Source organism: Mastigoproctus giganteus, chromosome 11 (genome assembly GCF_048544385.1).
Source record: "Mastigoproctus giganteus isolate SK-2022 chromosome 11, ASM4854438v1, whole genome shotgun sequence".
Taxonomy (NCBI): domain Eukaryota; kingdom Metazoa; phylum Arthropoda; class Arachnida; order Uropygi; family Thelyphonidae; genus Mastigoproctus; species Mastigoproctus giganteus.
Window position 1 is genome coordinate 84,800,254 of NC_143585.1, and position 18,206 is coordinate 84,818,459.

The 18,206-nt window shown below is 37.3% G+C and overlaps 1 protein-coding gene across 4 annotated transcripts in view; it reads left to right on the forward strand.

Annotated features, from left to right (window-relative positions):
• The window catches only part of LOC150078211 (uncharacterized), a 446,657-nt gene that overhangs the window by 285,874 nt on the left and 142,577 nt on the right, over positions 1-18,206 (forward strand). For all 4 annotated transcript variants that reach the window (XM_090385062.1, XM_090385063.1, XM_090385064.1 and 1 more), the window contains one exon: positions 13,040-13,243. In XM_090385062.1, the coding sequence (XP_090241188.1) occupies positions 13,040-13,243 (204 nt within the window). The remainder of the gene's footprint in view (positions 1-13,039; positions 13,244-18,206) is intronic.

Genomic DNA, 18,206 nt, shown 5'->3' on the forward strand with positions numbered 1-18,206 from the left:
ATGCTTTATAACAAGCATTCATCACTATCTGAACAAACAAGAATTAGTAGTAAGCTTATTCAGTCTTTCCATTTGTCATTATTTGGTTTTTTTTTTTCGTCTATTATGTTCTGGATTCCAATTTCTAGTTTTCAGGATTGTCATTATTTAATTACATTCAGTATTAGTAATGGCAAAATGATTCAAAGAAGCAAGCTTATAAAGCAAAAAAAAAAAAAAAAAAAAAAACCCCTGCCCTACCTCTTCTTTTCATCCCATCTAATAATTCTTCCCCAAATTTATTCAAACTATTCACTTCCACAATGCTAGATGGAAGTTTGTTCCACTGATTGAATGGAAATATTTCCACATCTGTTCTACAGCCATCGTTTCCTATTTAAATTTATGTTCCCTTATGTGTCCACAAAAGAGTACAGATGCCATCAGCATTTAGTTTACTCTGTCCATTTGAAGCCTTAAGCACTTCAATCAGGTCTCCTTGCAGGTACCTAATTTTCAAGGTGCTGCAGTTTATCCAATCCTTCTTTAAATTTATTGAAACTACCTACTTCCACAACACAAGGTTGATGTTTATTCCAATAATCAATTACTCTCTGTCTGGAAGAAATTTTTGCACATTTATCTGACCATTATGCCCCATCACGACAGAGGACCACAAGGCCAGTAATAGTCAGGGAATCACTGCATTTCGAATGCTAAACAAATCCATGCAACAACGGAGTGATACTAAAATCAGACCGCCAATGCAATAGATTTGAAGCAGTGGTTCTTTTGCAGTGAAAAATAATAAAACAAAGTCTAGTACTCGTATGGCCACACCACTGACAAAACAATAGTTAGACTGAAAATATATAGAAACAAACTAGGCTATAGTTGGTGGTACGAATGCAGTGTTAGCACATCATCATGCTACTCCCACTTATATTTAATGATCATATTAATCCAAAAATTAAATAGAGAAATAAAAATTACTGAAAAATAAATAAGAAAAATAACAGAAAAGTTATTATTTTTCCCTACATAAGGACCACCGCTATGCAAATCTATTTAATCGGCAGTTTGATCTTAGTATCATTCTGTCGTCGTAGTAGTAGTAGTGGCTTGTGATGCAAGAAAACAAGTGTATGAACTTATGCAGCATCAGCCAAAAAAAAAAAAAAAAATCACACCATTCCCTCTAAATGCCTGTCCAGTTCCTCCTTAAATTTATTTAACCTATCAACTTCCACAACAATGAGTTTTTTTTTTTTTTTATGTAAACCCCAAACACGAGAGATATTAGAACCTATAGTACAAAGGGTACTAGGAAAGTTTTGCAATACAGCTTTGTTTATTTAATTTTTTCAAAGTAATTTCCTCTACATTCAATACACCTCTCCATCCTCCGAAACCAATCTTTAAACCAATTCTGCCAAGTTTCACTAGGGAGTAAAGCACACTCGTTGTCCCAAGCCCGTAGAAGGTCCTCATCACTGGAAAACCGCCTCCCTTTTAGCTTCATTTTCACATGCGGGAACAGTGCAAAGTCGCAGGGAGCAAGGTCTAGACTGTAGGGAGGGTGCTCGAGAAGTTTCAGTCCTGTCGTGGTCAAATATTCGGTGCAGGCTTTGGCGCGGTGAGCTGCAGCATTATCGTGATGGAGGTACCAGGTGTCCATTCTTGACTTTGGCCGCAGGTTCTTCATAGATCCAATGACTTTAGGCAGGCATTGTTCAGTATACCACTTAGCTGTGACTGTCTTCTGCGTGTCCAAAACGACACGTTCCACAATTCCACTCGATTTGAAAAATACAGCTATCATTTTCTTCTTTACAGATCGGGATTTTCTGACAATTACGGGTGTGTCATCATCATCAAAGACCCAAACTTTGTTTTGAGCCTTGGTCGGCAGATCGTAATAGTACAGCCAAGTCTCGTCACCTGTCACGATGTTGTTCACATACCGAGATTGTCCCTTATCAAACTTTTTTAACATCTCCCGACACCAAGTCACACGTCGTGTCATCTGCTCTTCAGTCAGTTGATACGGCACCCAGAGAGAACCAAGTTTCTTCACGTGCAAATGATCTTGCAGAATCGAACGAATTGCTGGTGCATTTAGGCCCAAAGTATCCTCTATCTGTTGGTAGGTCACTCGCCTGTTTTCGTCAAGCATTTTCCTCACAGCAGTAACGTTTTCCTCCGTAACTGACGTTCGTGGCCTTCCCGGCCTCTCAGAATCCTCCAGAGTGAAATTTCCCCTTTGGAATTCTCTATACCACCTGAATATCGTTGTACGATGTGGACAATCATCATCTAGTGCAAGAGTCATTTCTTCTAAGCACTGGTCTATGGTTAAACCACGCACGAAATTATACCGCAAAACTGTCCTTATCTCATTTCGTGACCACGATGCCATCGCAAGCACTTTAAACTCTCACTACTAATGAATAACTGAGCCCATCGACTTGGCGCGGTGGCTACTATGCACGTATGAACATCTCAACATGCAGCAACAAGCAGCTTCCTGTGATTCATTGTTGGGTCATATTGCAAAACTTTCCTAGTACCCTTTGTACTTAGTACCGTGCTTGGGTTGGAGGTTGAGAAGACGAAAGAAGATATTTGTTAACATTGGACTTGAACTTCTGTAGACTAATTTTTAGGAAATATGTATGAAGTAAGGTTGTTCCAGAAAACGGCAGTTGAATGAATAAACAAGGAAGATGAAAAGTTGGTTCTGTGAGTTTGAAGTTGGACAGTAAATGGATGTTGGCTGGTGGTGACACGTGTTCGGACTGTTTTGAAAGAGAGAGTAGGAATTATAGAAGTTAATTCAGGAGAACAGTGCCCATGGAAGTATCTGTAGAAAAGGTATGCAGCAGAGACAGTACATCTATGAGACAGCGAGTGGAGAGACTTTGTTAAAGATGAATCATTAATTAACCTAACTGCTCTCTTCTGAATGGAATTGAGAAGCCTGAGAGAGGGTTTGGGGGCACCACCCCAGATGTGGGAGCAATATTCCATGGCAGGGCGGATTTGCGACTTATACAGAATGAGCAGCTGTTTGGAAGAAAAGTAACGCTGAGAGCGAAAGAGAAAACCAAGTTTTTTAGATGCAGAGGAAGCAATATTTGTAATGTGCTTGTGCCAAGAGAGATTAGAAGTCAGGGTAATCCCCAAAAGAGATATCATTTTGCCTAGTAATCGGAGTGGCACCAAAGATAAGCATAGGAGCAGAAGAATCCTTTTTGCTAGATATAAGGCAGACTGAGTTTTAGAAGGATTGAAATCAACTGAGATGTCTTTGCCCCATTGGAGAATTACCTGGAGATCGGCATTTAAGGAATTGGTAGCACATTTTCGAGAAGTTGAAGCTTATTGAGCAGGACAGGGTTTCTCAAAATGGAAAGTGGAATGCAATGTGCTATCATCGACAAAACTATGGATAGGATTACCGGTCAATGGAAGAAGGTCATTAATATACAAGAGGAAAAGAGTGGGGGAAAGAACTGAACCTTGGGGGACACCGGCATTAGTGGAGAAGTTAGAAGACAGAGAGCCATCTACCATCACCCTCAGTGAGCGATCAGAGAGAAAACTGGATAACCAATTACTAAAAACAGTTGGCAAACCATAAGATGGAAGCTTGTTTAGAAGACCTTTATGCCAAACACGATCAAAAGCCTTTGAGATGTCAAGAGCAACTACTTGTGTTTCACCGAACCTTTCCATTGAATTAGTCCATAAATGGGTAACATAAGCCAGAATATCACCAGTGGATCGACACTGACGGAATCCATACTGGCGATCGTTGATCAGACGGAAGGTTTCTAGGTAGTTTAAGAGTTGGTGGTTAATTGAAAAACACCTTTGGAATAAGAAAGTGAAAAAAGGCGACAAAGAATAGGAGTAAGTTCAGGAGCACAGGTTTTGAGAACAAGTGGAGAAATACCATCGGGACCTGGAGCTTTCTTAGCATCAAGATTCTTCAAAATCCTTCTGACATCCTTTTGATGGAAGACCACAGGGGGCATTGAATGGAGCGTGTTGGGAATGGTGGGAATTGTTTTACCAAGATCATTAATACATTAGTTGGAAGAAAAATGGGATGCTAGCAGGTCAGCTTTATCCTTGGCTGAAGTGATAACCGAACCATCTGGTTTGGACAGAGGTGGGAGCAGAGATGGGCAAAAGTTGGGGGCAATAGCTTTGGCAAGAGACCAGCATGCTCGGCTACCGTTAGGGCAAGAAGCAAGTTTTCTACTTTAGCTTGTTCAAACTGTAGTTTGGACTGATTAATAACTGCTTTACAATTGTTGCGAGCTTTGGTGTAGGCAGAAAATGAAACTGAAGAATTAGAAACAAGCCAATTACGATATGCAACATTCTTCTCTTGAACAGCCTTAGCACATTTATTTTAAAACAGGTTTAGATAAAGGATGAGATTTTAAAGTGGATTGTGGGATAAAGGATTCCATTCCTGCAAGAATAATTTCACTGACACGATCTGAGCAAACATTGACATCAGAAGTTTTGAAACAGTAATCCGACCAGGTAAAAGAAGAAAAGAAGTCTCGCAGGTCATCCCATTTTTCATTCTTGTAATGCCAAACAACACAAGGTTGGGAATAGCCATGAGATAAAGGTTCCATTGGAGAAGAGACAATCACCAAGTTGTGATCTGAAGTGCCTAAAGGACCTCTCACTTCAACGGTGTACTTAGAAGTGTTGTTTGTGAGAAAAAGATCAAGCATATTGGCTGTATGATTAGGATTGTCAGGTATTCTTGTAGGTAAATGAACAATCTGTGCTAGGTCATTAGTAATTGCAAAAGCCTCAGCATCTCGACCAGCTGGGTCAGTGTGACTAGAAAACGGAAGCCAGCTGGAGTTGTGAACATTTAAAATCACTAAGGAAAATTACCTCACTGTTAGGAAAGTTGGACTGGAGAAAGTCAAGTTGCAAAGAGAGGAAGTCAAAGAGCTTCAAGTGATTAGTGGAGTTGGGAGAACGGTAGAGACAACAGATGAGTTTGACACAATGAGGTAGAGATATTTTAAGCCATAGAAGATCAAAGAAAGGAGATTTCAAATTGCCAAGTCTCTGACAGGGAATATCAGAACGGACATATGAACAAGTACCACCTTTGAGGTGAAAGGAATCGTACAGCGAATAATTTGGGCATCTGAGATGAGCAGTAGTTGAATTAACAGATAACTGAGATTCTGTCAGAAAAAGCACATGGGGTTTGGCAGACTGCAAGTGGAAATGGACATCGTTGAGATTAGAATTAAGACCACGTATCTTTGTGAAATGAATTAGGAATGAATGAATTAGGCAATTAACCACCCGCTGGCTAAAGGCAAATTTCCGCACATCTATTCTACATCTGTGTTTTTTCTTAATTTGAATTTATGCCCCGTTAGGTTCGTAATCTGAATAAGTGGAAGGATCCCATCAGAATTCAGCGTGCTCAACCCATTCAAGGCCTTATACACCTCAATCAGATCACCGCGCAGGTTCCTACTCCTTAGCCACTGCAATTTGCAGAACTTAAGCCTTTCTTCGTAAGAGGACCCCTTTGTTCCATTCACTAATCTTGTTGCCCTTCTCCGTACTCGTTCCAGCAGCTCTACATCCTTCTTGAAATGAGGCCTCCAGACCTGTATAAAGTGCTCTAGGTGTGGCCGGACCATTGCCTTATACAAGGGAATAATCACCTCCTTATCCCTGCTGAAAAATTCCTATATCATTGACAGTACACCATGAGCTACTCTTGCAGCCCGTCTGCTCTGCTCAGAGAACTTCATATCTGCCTACACAACCACCCCCAGGTCCCTTTCATTCTCTACCACTGTCAGTGTAGACAGAGAGCCATCTACCACCGAGTTGATACGTTGCTCTGGGGTTGCTGTTTCCCATATGTAGTACTTTACATTTGCAAAGGTTAAACTTCATTTGCCACCTCTCAGCCCATCCTTTCCAGATCCTGTTGCAGCAGCATAGTGTCAGTAGTGTCCTTGACAACCCTGCCAACCTTCGTATCGTCTGCAAACTTGGACATTAAACCCGATATACCATCATCAATATCATTTATAAATACAGAAAACAATAATGGACCCAGTACTGAACCCTGAGGGACTCCACTAATAACATTAGTCCACGATGAGTAGTGTCGATTGATTATCACTCTGTCTTCTCCCCCTCCACCACCCCTTTATCCATAGCAGCAATTTGCCTCGAATGCCACACTGCTCCAATTTGTGCATCAGTCTTCCATGTGCAACAGTATCAAAAGCCTTTCTAAGATTCAAGTATATAATATCAAAAATTATTCCCAGCATCCATCTCCTTTGTGACCACATCATAGTATCCAATCAAATTGGTCAGGCAAGACTTCCCCTTAACAAAACCATGATGTGTCCGAACTATAAGTGAAGTCTTGTCTAGATGATCCTGCAGTGCTTCTTTAACCAGTGCCTCCATTAATTTTCCAGGAACAGAAGTTAAACTCGCAGGTCTATAATTACTTGTGTCAGCCTTTGATCCTCCTTTGTGAATTGGGGAAACATTTGCACATCTCCAGTTCATGGGTACCTACCTCCCCTGAGTCCAAGGAAGCTCTCATAATTATGGCTAAGGGTTTGCTTACTTTCTTTGCTGCCTTTCATCAACCTTTGCCAGGGGCAAAGGTTGATGACATTGTAGAGCAGATATCATCTTTTAAGGGCACAAAAGGTGATATAGTTGTACACGTTGGCACTAATGATATCAAGAGTAGGAGACCGGCAGAATTACTTAACAAGTACAGGTCACTGATGAAAAAAAGCCGTGAATTAGGGTTGAATTTGAAAGTGTCTGCAATTCTGCCCAGACACGATAGGAGGTAGTATATGATGAGTGCCTTGTCGATCAATTCAGCCCTGGAAAGATTGTGCAAGGCTCAAGGGATAGAATTTTTTTTCAGCCTGGACTGTACTTGTTAACAGGAGAGACTGCTTCTACAGGGATGGGATACACTTAAATAGAAAGGGTGCAAGAATATTTTCTGATGCTATCGAGGCAGTGTTGGGTGGGTTGGAAAACTGATAGCTTGGGGGGATACAAGGACTAATAGTTTAACAGTAGCCATGGGCAGAGGTGAAGGTGATTCTTGCACAACTTCTATTAGAATAATTAGCGACCTGGAGCGTGGGGTGTTGGGGGGTTTCAGGGATGGGTGGCGGTCATCGTGGAACGGGTGGGTATATGGGATGTGTTAGGGTAACAAAGAATAGGAGTAGGAGCATGTATGCTTGCATGTATACCAATGCTAAAAGTATAGTAAATAAATTTGATGAATTTGATGTGTTGGTCAAGACCTCAAAGGCGGATATTGTTGGGATATCAGAGACATGGTGTCACACTGATATAACGAATGCCGAACTGGAATTTGGGGAATACAATGTGTATAGAAAGGATAGACAGGATAGGAAGGGAGGAGGTGTTATGCTGTTAATTAAGAAAAACAAAAAAAATCAAAAGAAGTGCATCCAGTTGATATAGATGAACAGTGCACTGTTGAGTCAGTTTGGTGTGACATAAGCGCTGTGAAAGCAAAAATAAGAGTAGGAGTGTGTTATAGGCCTAATGACTCGAATGAGTACAATGAACAGTTGTACAGAGAAATAGTCGGCTAGTAAATCGGAATGTCTTATAATGGGGGATTTCAACTTCCCAGATATTGACTGGAACTTGTGGATTGGGCACTAGACCATTTGTGGATTTATAGGATCATTGTTTTCTGCAGCAGCATGTTCGAGAGGCAACCAGAGAAAGTAATACTCTTCATCTGGTTATCAGCAGTGATCATTCATGTATTGGGAATTTGCAGATAAAAGAGCCACTAGGTGGCAGTGATCACAGTGTACTGACGTGGGATTTACTTAAAGATTTAATTACCATCAGGGGTAAAGGAAAGGGTTTTTGCTTCCGTAAAGGCGAGTACAGTGGTCTCCGACAGTTTAAATTCTGTACAGTGGAATCAACTGATGATGTTACCAACAGTAAATCCTAAGTGGGAAGCATTCAAGGAATTAATCGTGGATGCTACTAAAAGTTTCATACCTATTAAGAAATATTGTTCAAGGTTTAGGCATAAATGGTTGTCAAATGAACTAATGAGACTCGTAGCAGAGAAGAAAAATGCATGGGATGCATACAAATTAACACGTGACACAGAAGCCTATGATAGCTACAAGTTGATCTGTAACCAAGTTACAAAAGAGGTTAGGCAGGCGAAGGCAGATTACGAGAAATCCTTGGCAAAAGATGCTAAGAAAAACAGCAAGGATTTCTTTACTTATATAAACTCTAAAAGAAAGGGGATGAATCTGATTGGTCCACTTGACATTGATGGTTCGACTGTTGATGATCCTGCTTAGATAGCAAACAAACTGAATGAGTATTTTGCCTCTACATTCACACGTGAGGAATTATTAAGATTTGAAAATGGCAGAAGGTTATCAAATTGTAGCAGGATACTTAATGATTTTGTAATAACTGAGAGCAAAGTGGAAGAGAAACTGTTGAAGTTAAACGTAAGAAAAGCACCTGGGGTGGATGGGATCTATCCAGTTATATTAAAGGAGGCGGCAAAGCAACTAAGCAAACCCTTAGCCATAATTATGAGAGCATCCTTGGACTCAGGGGAGGTTCCCATGGGCTGGAGATGTGCAAATGTATCCTCAATTCACAAAGGGGGATCGAAGGGTGACACGGATAATTACAGACCAGTTAGTTTAACTTCTGTTCTGGGTGAAATAATGGAGTCGCTGGTTAAAGATGCATTGCAGGATCATCTAGACAAGACTGCAGCAATAATTCAGACACAGCATGGGTTTGTTAAGGGAAAGTCTTGTCTGACAAATTTGATAGGATATTATGATGTGGTTACAAAGGAACTGGATGCAAAAAATAATTTTGATATCATGTTTGGATTTCAGGAAAGCTTTTGACACTGTTGCCCATGGAAGACTATTGTACAAATTGGAGCAGAATGGTATTAAGGGTAAGTTGCTACAATGGGTAAAAGGATGGTTAAGTGGGAGAAGACAGAGGGTAGTAATCAATGGGTGCTGCTCTTCTTGAACTAATGTTATTAATGGAGTCCCACAGGGTTCGGTGTTGGGTCCACTGTTGTTTTTTATATTTATCAATGATATTGATGAAGGTATATCAGGCTTAGTGTCGAAGTTTGCAGATGATACAAAGGTTGGCAGTGTTGTTAATGACAGTAATGGCAATGTGCTACTGCAATAGGATCTAGATAATTTGGGCAGATGGGCCAAGAAGTGGCAATTGAAGTTTAACCTTGATAAATGCAAAGTACTGCATATGGGTAGAAGTAACCCCAGAGAAACGTAACAACTGTGTGGTACTACACTTAAGGTGGTAGAAAATGAAAAAGACCTGGGAGTAATTATGCAGGCAGATATGAAGTTTTCTGAGCAATGCAGACAGGCTGCCAGGGCAGGTCATGGGATTTTGTCAATGATATATAGGAATTTTGCTAGTAGGGAAAAGGAGGTGATTGTCCCTTTGTATAAGGCAATGGTCAAGCCACACCTTGAGTACTGCGTACAGGTCTGGAAGCCTCATTTTAGGAAGGATGTAGATTTACTTGAGTGTGTACAGAGAAGGGCTACAAGATTGGTTAGGGGAATGAAGGGATCCTCTTATGAAGAGAGGCTTAAGTTCTGCAAATTGCAGTGGCCGGAGTCTAGGCACCTGCGCAGTGATCTGATTGAGGTGTATAATAAGGCCTTGAATGGGTTCAGCACGCTGAATTCTGATGGGATCCTTCCACTTGTTCAGATTACGAACCTAAGGGAGCATAAATTCAAATTAAGAAACGACAGATGTAGAATATATGTGCGGAAATTTGCCTTTAGCCAGCGGGTGATTAATTGCTGGAACAAACTTCCATCTGTCGTTGTGGAAGTTGATAGGTTGAATAAATTTAAGGAGGAACTGGACAGGCATTTGGAGGGAATGGTGTGTGGTTTTTTTTTTTTTTTTTGGCTGATGCTGCATAAACTCGTACATTTGCTTTCTTGCATCACATGCCACTACCACCACTACCCCAGGTGCCTTTCTTGTGTTTATCCTCAACAATTTCTCCTCCACTTTACTCTCAGTTATTACAAGATTCTCTAGCTTACTGCCAGAGTTGAATACACCTCTGGCATTCACCTTGCTGAATAACTCCTCATGTGTGAATGTCGATGCAAAATATTCATTTAGTTTGTTAGCTATCTGAGCAGGATCGTCAACAGTTGACCCATCGATATCAAGTGGACCAATCTGATTCATCCCTTTCCTTCTAGAGTTTACATAAGTAAAGAACTCTTTGCTGTTTTTCTTTGCATCCCTTGCCAAAGATTTCTTGTAATCTGCCTTCGCCTGCCTAACCTTTGTAACTTGGTTACAGATCAACTTGTATCTATCATAGGCGTCTGTGTCACGTGTTAATTTGTATGTATGCCATGCATTTTTCTTCTCTGCCATATGTCTCATTAGTTCATCTGACATCCATTTAGGCCTAAACCTTGAACAATATTTCTTAGTTGGCATATAAAGCCTAGTAGCTTCCAAGATAAGTTCTTTGAATGCTTCCCATTTTGAATTTGCTGTTGGTAACATCATCAGTTGGTCCCACTGTATAGAATTTAAATACTGTCTCAGTCCATCGTAGTTGCCTTTACGAAAGCAGTAACCCTTCCCTTTACCCCTAATGGTAGTTACCTCTTTGAGTAAATCCCACTTCAGCACACTGATCACTGCCACCTAGTGGTTCATTTATCTGCAGATTCTTAATGCATGAAGAATCACTCTTGATTATCAAATCAAGAGTATTACTCCCTTTAGTTGCCTCCTGAACATGCTGATGTAGAAAACAATCGTCCAATAAATCCACAAAAGCCTTGTTAGTGTGTGAGTGTCCAACCCACAAATTCCAGTCAATATCTGGGAAATTAAAATCCCCCATTATAAGACTCTCTGATTGACTGGCCCACTCTATTTCCCTGTACAGTTTCTTATTATACTCATCAGAGTCATTAGGCCTATAGCACACTCCTACTCTCAATTTTGATCTCCCAATGTTTGTGTCACACCAAACTGACTCGACATTGCACTGTCCAGCGATGTCGACTGGCTTCACTACCTTGGATTTTATGTATTTCTTAACTAATAGCATAACCTTCCTCCCTTCCTATCCTGTCTATCCTTTCTGTAGACATTGTACTCCCCAAATTCCAGTTCTGCATTCCTTATATCTGTGTGACACCGCGTCTCTGAAATCCCAACAATATCTGCCTTTGATGTTTTGAGCAATACCTGAAATTTATTTACTAAACTCCTAGCATTGGTGTACACACAAGTATACATGCACCTGTTCTTTTTCTTGGCTACCCTAACACAACCCATGTGTTAACTTGTACCCCAATGATTCCCAGCAGTCTCTGAAATATCCTGTATCTTATTTTCCAAGCTGCTGCTCATTCCAATAGAAGCAGTGCAAGAATCACTTCCACCTCTGCCAGTGGCTACTGTCAATCTATTGGTCTTTGTCTCCCCCCAAGCTAGCAGTTTTCCGACCCACTTAACACTGCCTCGATAGCATCAGCAAACATTCTTGTCCCCTTTCTATTTAAGTGTATCCCCTCCCTGTAGAAGCAGTCTCTCCTATTAACAAGTACAGACCAGGCTGAAAAAAATTCTACCCCTTGAGCCTTGCATAATCTTTCCAGGGCCGAATTGATCGACAGGGCTCTCATTATATACTCCCTCCTATCGTGTCTGGGCAGAATTGCAGACACTTTCAAATTCAACCGTAATTCACGGCTTTTTTCCAACAGTGACCTGTACTTGTTAAGTAATTCCGCTTAGTCTTTAAAAAATTACTTTACATCATTTGCCCAGTATGTATTGCAGAAGATGAAATATGCACATTGTTCTGTAATATATTAGGCAAATCAAGAATTTTTTTTTTTAACCAATAACTACTACTTTATTTTTCAAAAAAATATATGTTACAGTTAAGGCACTTTTAAATCTGTACATCTGAATTTTGATATCCTACTTATAAAAGTCATTTGACACTATTGTATATAGGTTTCTTCACTTTATCATCCATATGGAATAAAGATCATTTTTCAATCTTTCAAAAACAAATTATAGCTGGAGTAGGCAGACCCATGACTAATATTTAGCTCCTCCCTGGCAACATCAATGGTCACTGATCTTCTCTGATGAAGTCTACTACAACATTTTCTTTTGTAAAAAACTGTGCAGGCTCATCCTGAGCAAGGTCATCCTCTAGAATTTCTTCTGTTATGGTAATGATTGTCCCATTTTTATATTCTTGGGCATGACATAATTGTCCATTTGCACTATTTTCCATACACAGGCAAATTTCTGCTGAAGAGATACCTTCCACTTAAAAAAAATCTGAATAACACTGCATTGTGCCAGTTTGTGTGCCCCCATCATTCTGAACACCTCATTCCCTGGAATACAGGACAGCCAATGTGTTTTGTACAGTAGAAAGTATTAGCACCAGTCCTCAAATGGTATCATGCAATTTAAGCTGTCAGTTTCATTTTTATTTGACTTGCTCTCATACTTGAAGAAAATCCTAAATATTCCTACTGGGTGGGTGGGTGGGTGAGGTGGAGGGGGAATTACCAGCAGAGAAAGGCCTCTTATTAAAGGAGTTTATAATTTTTTTTTTCTTCATTATTGCATTACTTAGATTTTTACTTTTAATTTGATAATTAAATTTATATTTTACAGATTTCAGATGATTATATATTATGGGCACTTTTATTTTTATTTCTTTTTTATTTATTTATTATTTTTTTTCAGATGTTAATATCATATATTTAATATTGCTAGATATTCATTCAGTGATTATTTTTTTAATTTTTTATTTTTAATAATAATCACTAAGTTCCCATATTTTTATGTGATTAACTTATCTCATGACTGCATATCATCTCTTTCCCTGAAGAGGTTGTCCACGCTTGCTGAAGAACTTTCACATAACAGATCAGAAGATGCCAGTTTATCTCGCCCTTGGCAAGTGGAAAAGTATATTGGTCGGCTTCTTGAGGTGCTTGAAGATACGCAGAAATTGTTACTCTGTAATGATGGACAAGAAATAAGCAGAGAAATACTACAGGAAAAGATGTATGTGTTGGAAAAAATCAGAGAGGTACAGATTGAAGAATATGAACTTGTTCTATAACTATTTATTTATTTATTGCATAGTCAACAGAACTTTCTATTTATCTAGTCATAACTATTGAGACATTCTGGTTATATGACTAGTTAACTAACAGATATGTTATGTAATAGTTCATAATTGCATATTTTCTGAGGTTGGTTTTGTTTGGGTGGAAAAATCATGCACTTCTGCATACCATTCATGTTATTATATTTAAAATCTTAATTCTAAGGTTGGCCAACTCAAAAATCTAGACAAATATATTGAAATTCTTGTGCATGTGATTTATTGACTGTAATCTATGAATACAGTGTGTGTGTGTGTATATATATATATATATATATATATATATATATATATAATCTTAAACAGAAAGTAGATCTGTTAATTGAAACATATGAGAGATAAAATGATCAGAAATATGACTGTAAACGTGAAATTTAAATGGAAATATTAAAGCAAAAGCCAAAAAAATCCAAAGTAAGAGCTAAAGAAATAAATTTAGAAGCCACTGAAAAGACTAAGATTGCAAGGCCCAACGTAAACTATGCTAAGCTGTGTATTGAAATCAATAATTACAGAAAAAGATATGGATAAAGCAAATAGAAATAAAGAGATCATGAATAAAATAATTTAGAAAAATTAAATAATGAAATAAAGGCATAATGATGTATAAATGCCAAAATAAAAAGAGGACAGTTGTTTTGGTATACAAATACTGTTTGGTAGTTTTTTGTGGAGTACAGCTCCATGGCTGACATTCGTTTTTCCTTTTCATATTTGGATATTTAGTGATACTTCACTATTTATACCTTACCGTACAATGATGTTTCAGTCCCAGTGAAATTTGCATTCTGGCATTGTTGTAGCTAACAAAATTTGTTTATTTTGGCATTTATACATCCTCTATTAGGCCTCTATTTAGTAATGTAATTTTTTTGAATTATTTTATCTACAGTATCTTTATTTCTGTTTGCTTTCATCATGTCTTTTTCTGTAGTTATGGATTTCTGTGCATAGCTTATCATTGAGTCTTGTGATATTTTGCACTTTTCAAATCTATTGCCAGTCTGTTTCTTCAGTGGCTTCTAAATTTATTTCTTTAGGTATATTTTTTTTTTCAGCTTTTGCTGTTAGTAGTTCCCATTATATTTAGATTCATGCTTTCATGGTGATTATTTCTCTTCATTTGTTCTCATATGTTTCAGTTATTGGATCTACTTTCTGTTCTGATATTTTATATTATGTTTGCATCTGGTGAGTATGGGCTTGGCACACCCAGGGTCCTAAGCTGGATATCATCATTCTTCTCTCTCTCTCTCTCTCTCTCTCTCTCTCTCTCTCTCTCTCTCTCTCTCTCTCAGGGTACTCAAATGTTTTTTTGGGTTATTATTACTAATAATAATAATTTTCATCTCTTGAAAAAAAATTAATTTCTCCTACAGTATTTTCCCCCCTTTTTAGATGTTCATGAAATGCATATAACAATAAATTATTATGTGCATTTCTAACCATGCATATAACAAATTATCAAATACCAAATGATAGATAAAATCCTGAATTTTTTTTTTTTTTTTTTTTTTTAATCAGATTACTGCTTGAAAATATAATTTCCTTCAAATCTGTACAGGGGAAATGTTGTTAAAAATGGCTCCGCAAGGAAAAACCATTTGGTGTCATCCACCAGTTTTCAACGACAAATTCAGTGACTAATGTGCAACATGATATTTGTATATGTTACAAAAGGATCTGCCATAATGTAAGTCAGTTTATGATTGGTGTAAGTAGTTTTAAAGCAAAGGTGGTGCCAGGGGAAAGAGTCCAGATCACCCCTGAGCTGCTGAAAAAAAAAACCAAAAAAAAAAAAAAACCAGTGAAATGTATAAGAAGTCTTTCAGCAAAGCCTGCAGTAGTCCACTTACTAATGTAGCTGTGAGTTGAATGTCTCAAACAACATTCTGGCATATTCTTTTGAAGCATTTACTTTTGAAAGCTTGGATGTTGCAGTTTTTATAGATTAAAACAATGACAAGCACAAGCAATATCAGTGTTCTGTGTTTGCCTCGCCATCATCTTCCACTTTAAACAGAAAGTATAAAAGGATAGTGTGACAGTATAGCTTTTTGGTGGGAAAGCCATTCATTCCCCACTACTTTTACATGTTAAATACTGAAAAATTTTCACCAAGTAATCAAGCATGAACAGGATTCCCCCCCCCCCCCCAAAAAAAAATGTTTCTTGTACCATTTTGCATCAGAAAATTTATGACCCTTTTTTTATGGAAACATTTATTTGGACATATTGAATAATTGGTTTATACCTCAACTTAATGATGAAGATTTCACTGATTTAATCTTCCACTGTACATCTTTCATTTTCTTTACTTTGGGTAAATGAGACTATTCCAATAACTATTGGATGGTACAAGGAACTAAAGAACATATGCAGTTTTGTGCCATCATTGCCAACAGACATTACCGAATTGAAATGTAAGCTCACTGAGGTGGTAGCATCACTCACATACTGGCAAAAGCCTTGGAAGAAATGGTCTGTTGAATCATGTGTCACTCACAATTCTCTGTCTATCTGTATATGTTCCAGATTATTATAAATGCCAGTTTTCATTACAGAGTTTTTTTTTTTTTTTTTTTTAAGTATTGTTTATTTTTGAATCACTATGTATGTAATAGCTGACCAGGTTAGCTGGGTGGGTAAAGTGCCTGCCTGGCAACCCAAAGGTTGCAGGTTCGAATCCTCCCTCGGGCTTGGATCAGAGTAAATACAAAGGTGCTTTATGGCCACAGAAGCCATTGTGCCAACAACTAGCAAAAAAAATGTATGTAATAATTTATTTATATATCTTTTTGTTATCATAGTTAGTACTTGGTATTTAGAAATTTGTACTTAATTTTATAAATAAATATTAAAATGTATTTCCAAATTCCTGATAATTTTTATTTTGTTGCAAAATAAAATACAAATATGTATTAAAATTGAGCTAGTATCGAGGTTACACTTCAGAACCAACAAAAAAAAATAAATTTTATTTTTTATTTTTCTTTGGATTCTATTTTGTTTAGCACTTTAACTGATTTAACTAAATAAAGGATAAGGAGAGACACTTCACTGAATTCTGATTTATTAATTTAGAATATGTAAGAATTGATGTTAAATTTAGAATATCCGTACACCTTGGATTATTTTTTAGCCCTTCTGTAGTGGCTTACCTTATAACTGAAACTTAGCATTGTGCATATACACATACAAATTAGGTTATGTGTTTAATGCTTTATATTTCAGTGCATTTGAGTTTTGTTTCATATTTTATTTATTTTCTTAAACTAATTGAAGTTTTTCTTATTTTGTGATTAGGAGGGAAAAGAAAATAACTTATCTTTTTGACTAATTGACTAATAATTTGTAAAATCTGCATACATTTAGGAAAAGTCAAGTTATGGCAGTTTATATTTATTTCAACTCTTGGTAATACTCTACTTATTTCTTCCTTTATTTTCTTAAAAATTGAGATGTAAGGTGTATCACCATATCTTCTGTGATTTAATACAAATAAGCAAACACATACCTCAGATCATAGATTATTATTTCCTTCTGGATTTTTATTTTTATTTACTATTTGTTTAATTAATATAAACAATTTCTGTTATATTACTATTATATTTATATATTATGTTAATATAATAAACACATAGTAATAATTCACGATTTATATATTTAATAAACTAATAAAAAATTAACTTCTCAAAAAAAAAAAAAAAAAAAATTCATATGTGCAGTGTTAAAACTGAGAGCTTTTCTTTTCTACATGTCTACTATATTGTCCATTCACTCTTCCATTCAGCACACGATAGCAAACATAATATCAGGCTACAGTACGTACTATGTGGATAGTCTGTGATATATATGGGGAAAAATAAAAAAATAAAAAAATAATTCAAGATTTATTATCAAGACTGTCCAATTTTATAAATGAAAGAACAACAGCTTTTAAATCTGTGACTAAAGTCCAAGGCACTCGTAACTTGAAACACATCATAGGTAATGAAAATAATATACCAGAATTCTTTCACTATCTCAAATTAAAAGTCTATTTTAATCAAATATAACAAAGGATGTAAAGACCAGACTTTAATGAGCAAACCATCAGAGCTGCATATTATAGTCACAGAAGCTAATGCATTATGAAATAACAGCAGCATCAACCCAGCCTTTGTGTCCAACTTTATGTCGCTTCCCAACTGTTTTCATGAAGACAAGCTATCCACAACCCATCAAATTTTTGGTACACTTAGTCTACCATTACTTCTCTGCTATGCATTGCAGCCTAGTCTAATTATTGTGTATCCCTGTTATAGAGCAGGCACTGTTGGCTGCTGTTGCATTTCACTGATGGCTTCCTGTCTTTCAGCAGTTCCAACATCACCTTTGAGACAGTTTTACGTGACAGTAATGAGTTTCTCTCCTGTTAAAAATCACAGAAGTTTATTCATGCAGCCATGTTATTTCTTAATGCCTGACTCACTGTACAGCCTCCTTTTATATCCATAATAACTAGAGGACTGCTGGAAAATGATTTATGTATGACACTAGCCACTTGCTCATATATGGTACACTCCTGCATATAGGGGACCTCGAAGTCCTACTGTTTTCATTATTTTGTCCACTATTTGCATACACATTAACCAATATAAACTGAGGCTTACTTACTGTGGTAAGTGCATTGTTCTAATCTTTTTATAAGAAATATGGTAATTCTCATTTGCTACAAATTGCTTTTATAGTATAAATAGCATCATGTTAGCACCTTGTTACTGCCACCACTCTTTTTTTAATATTAAAATATCAAATGAAAGTTACTGTCAGTTTTAGTTTTAATGTGTCACCAATATTTTCTTCATTTTTGATATGTAGCATTGATTATTTTTTTAATTGG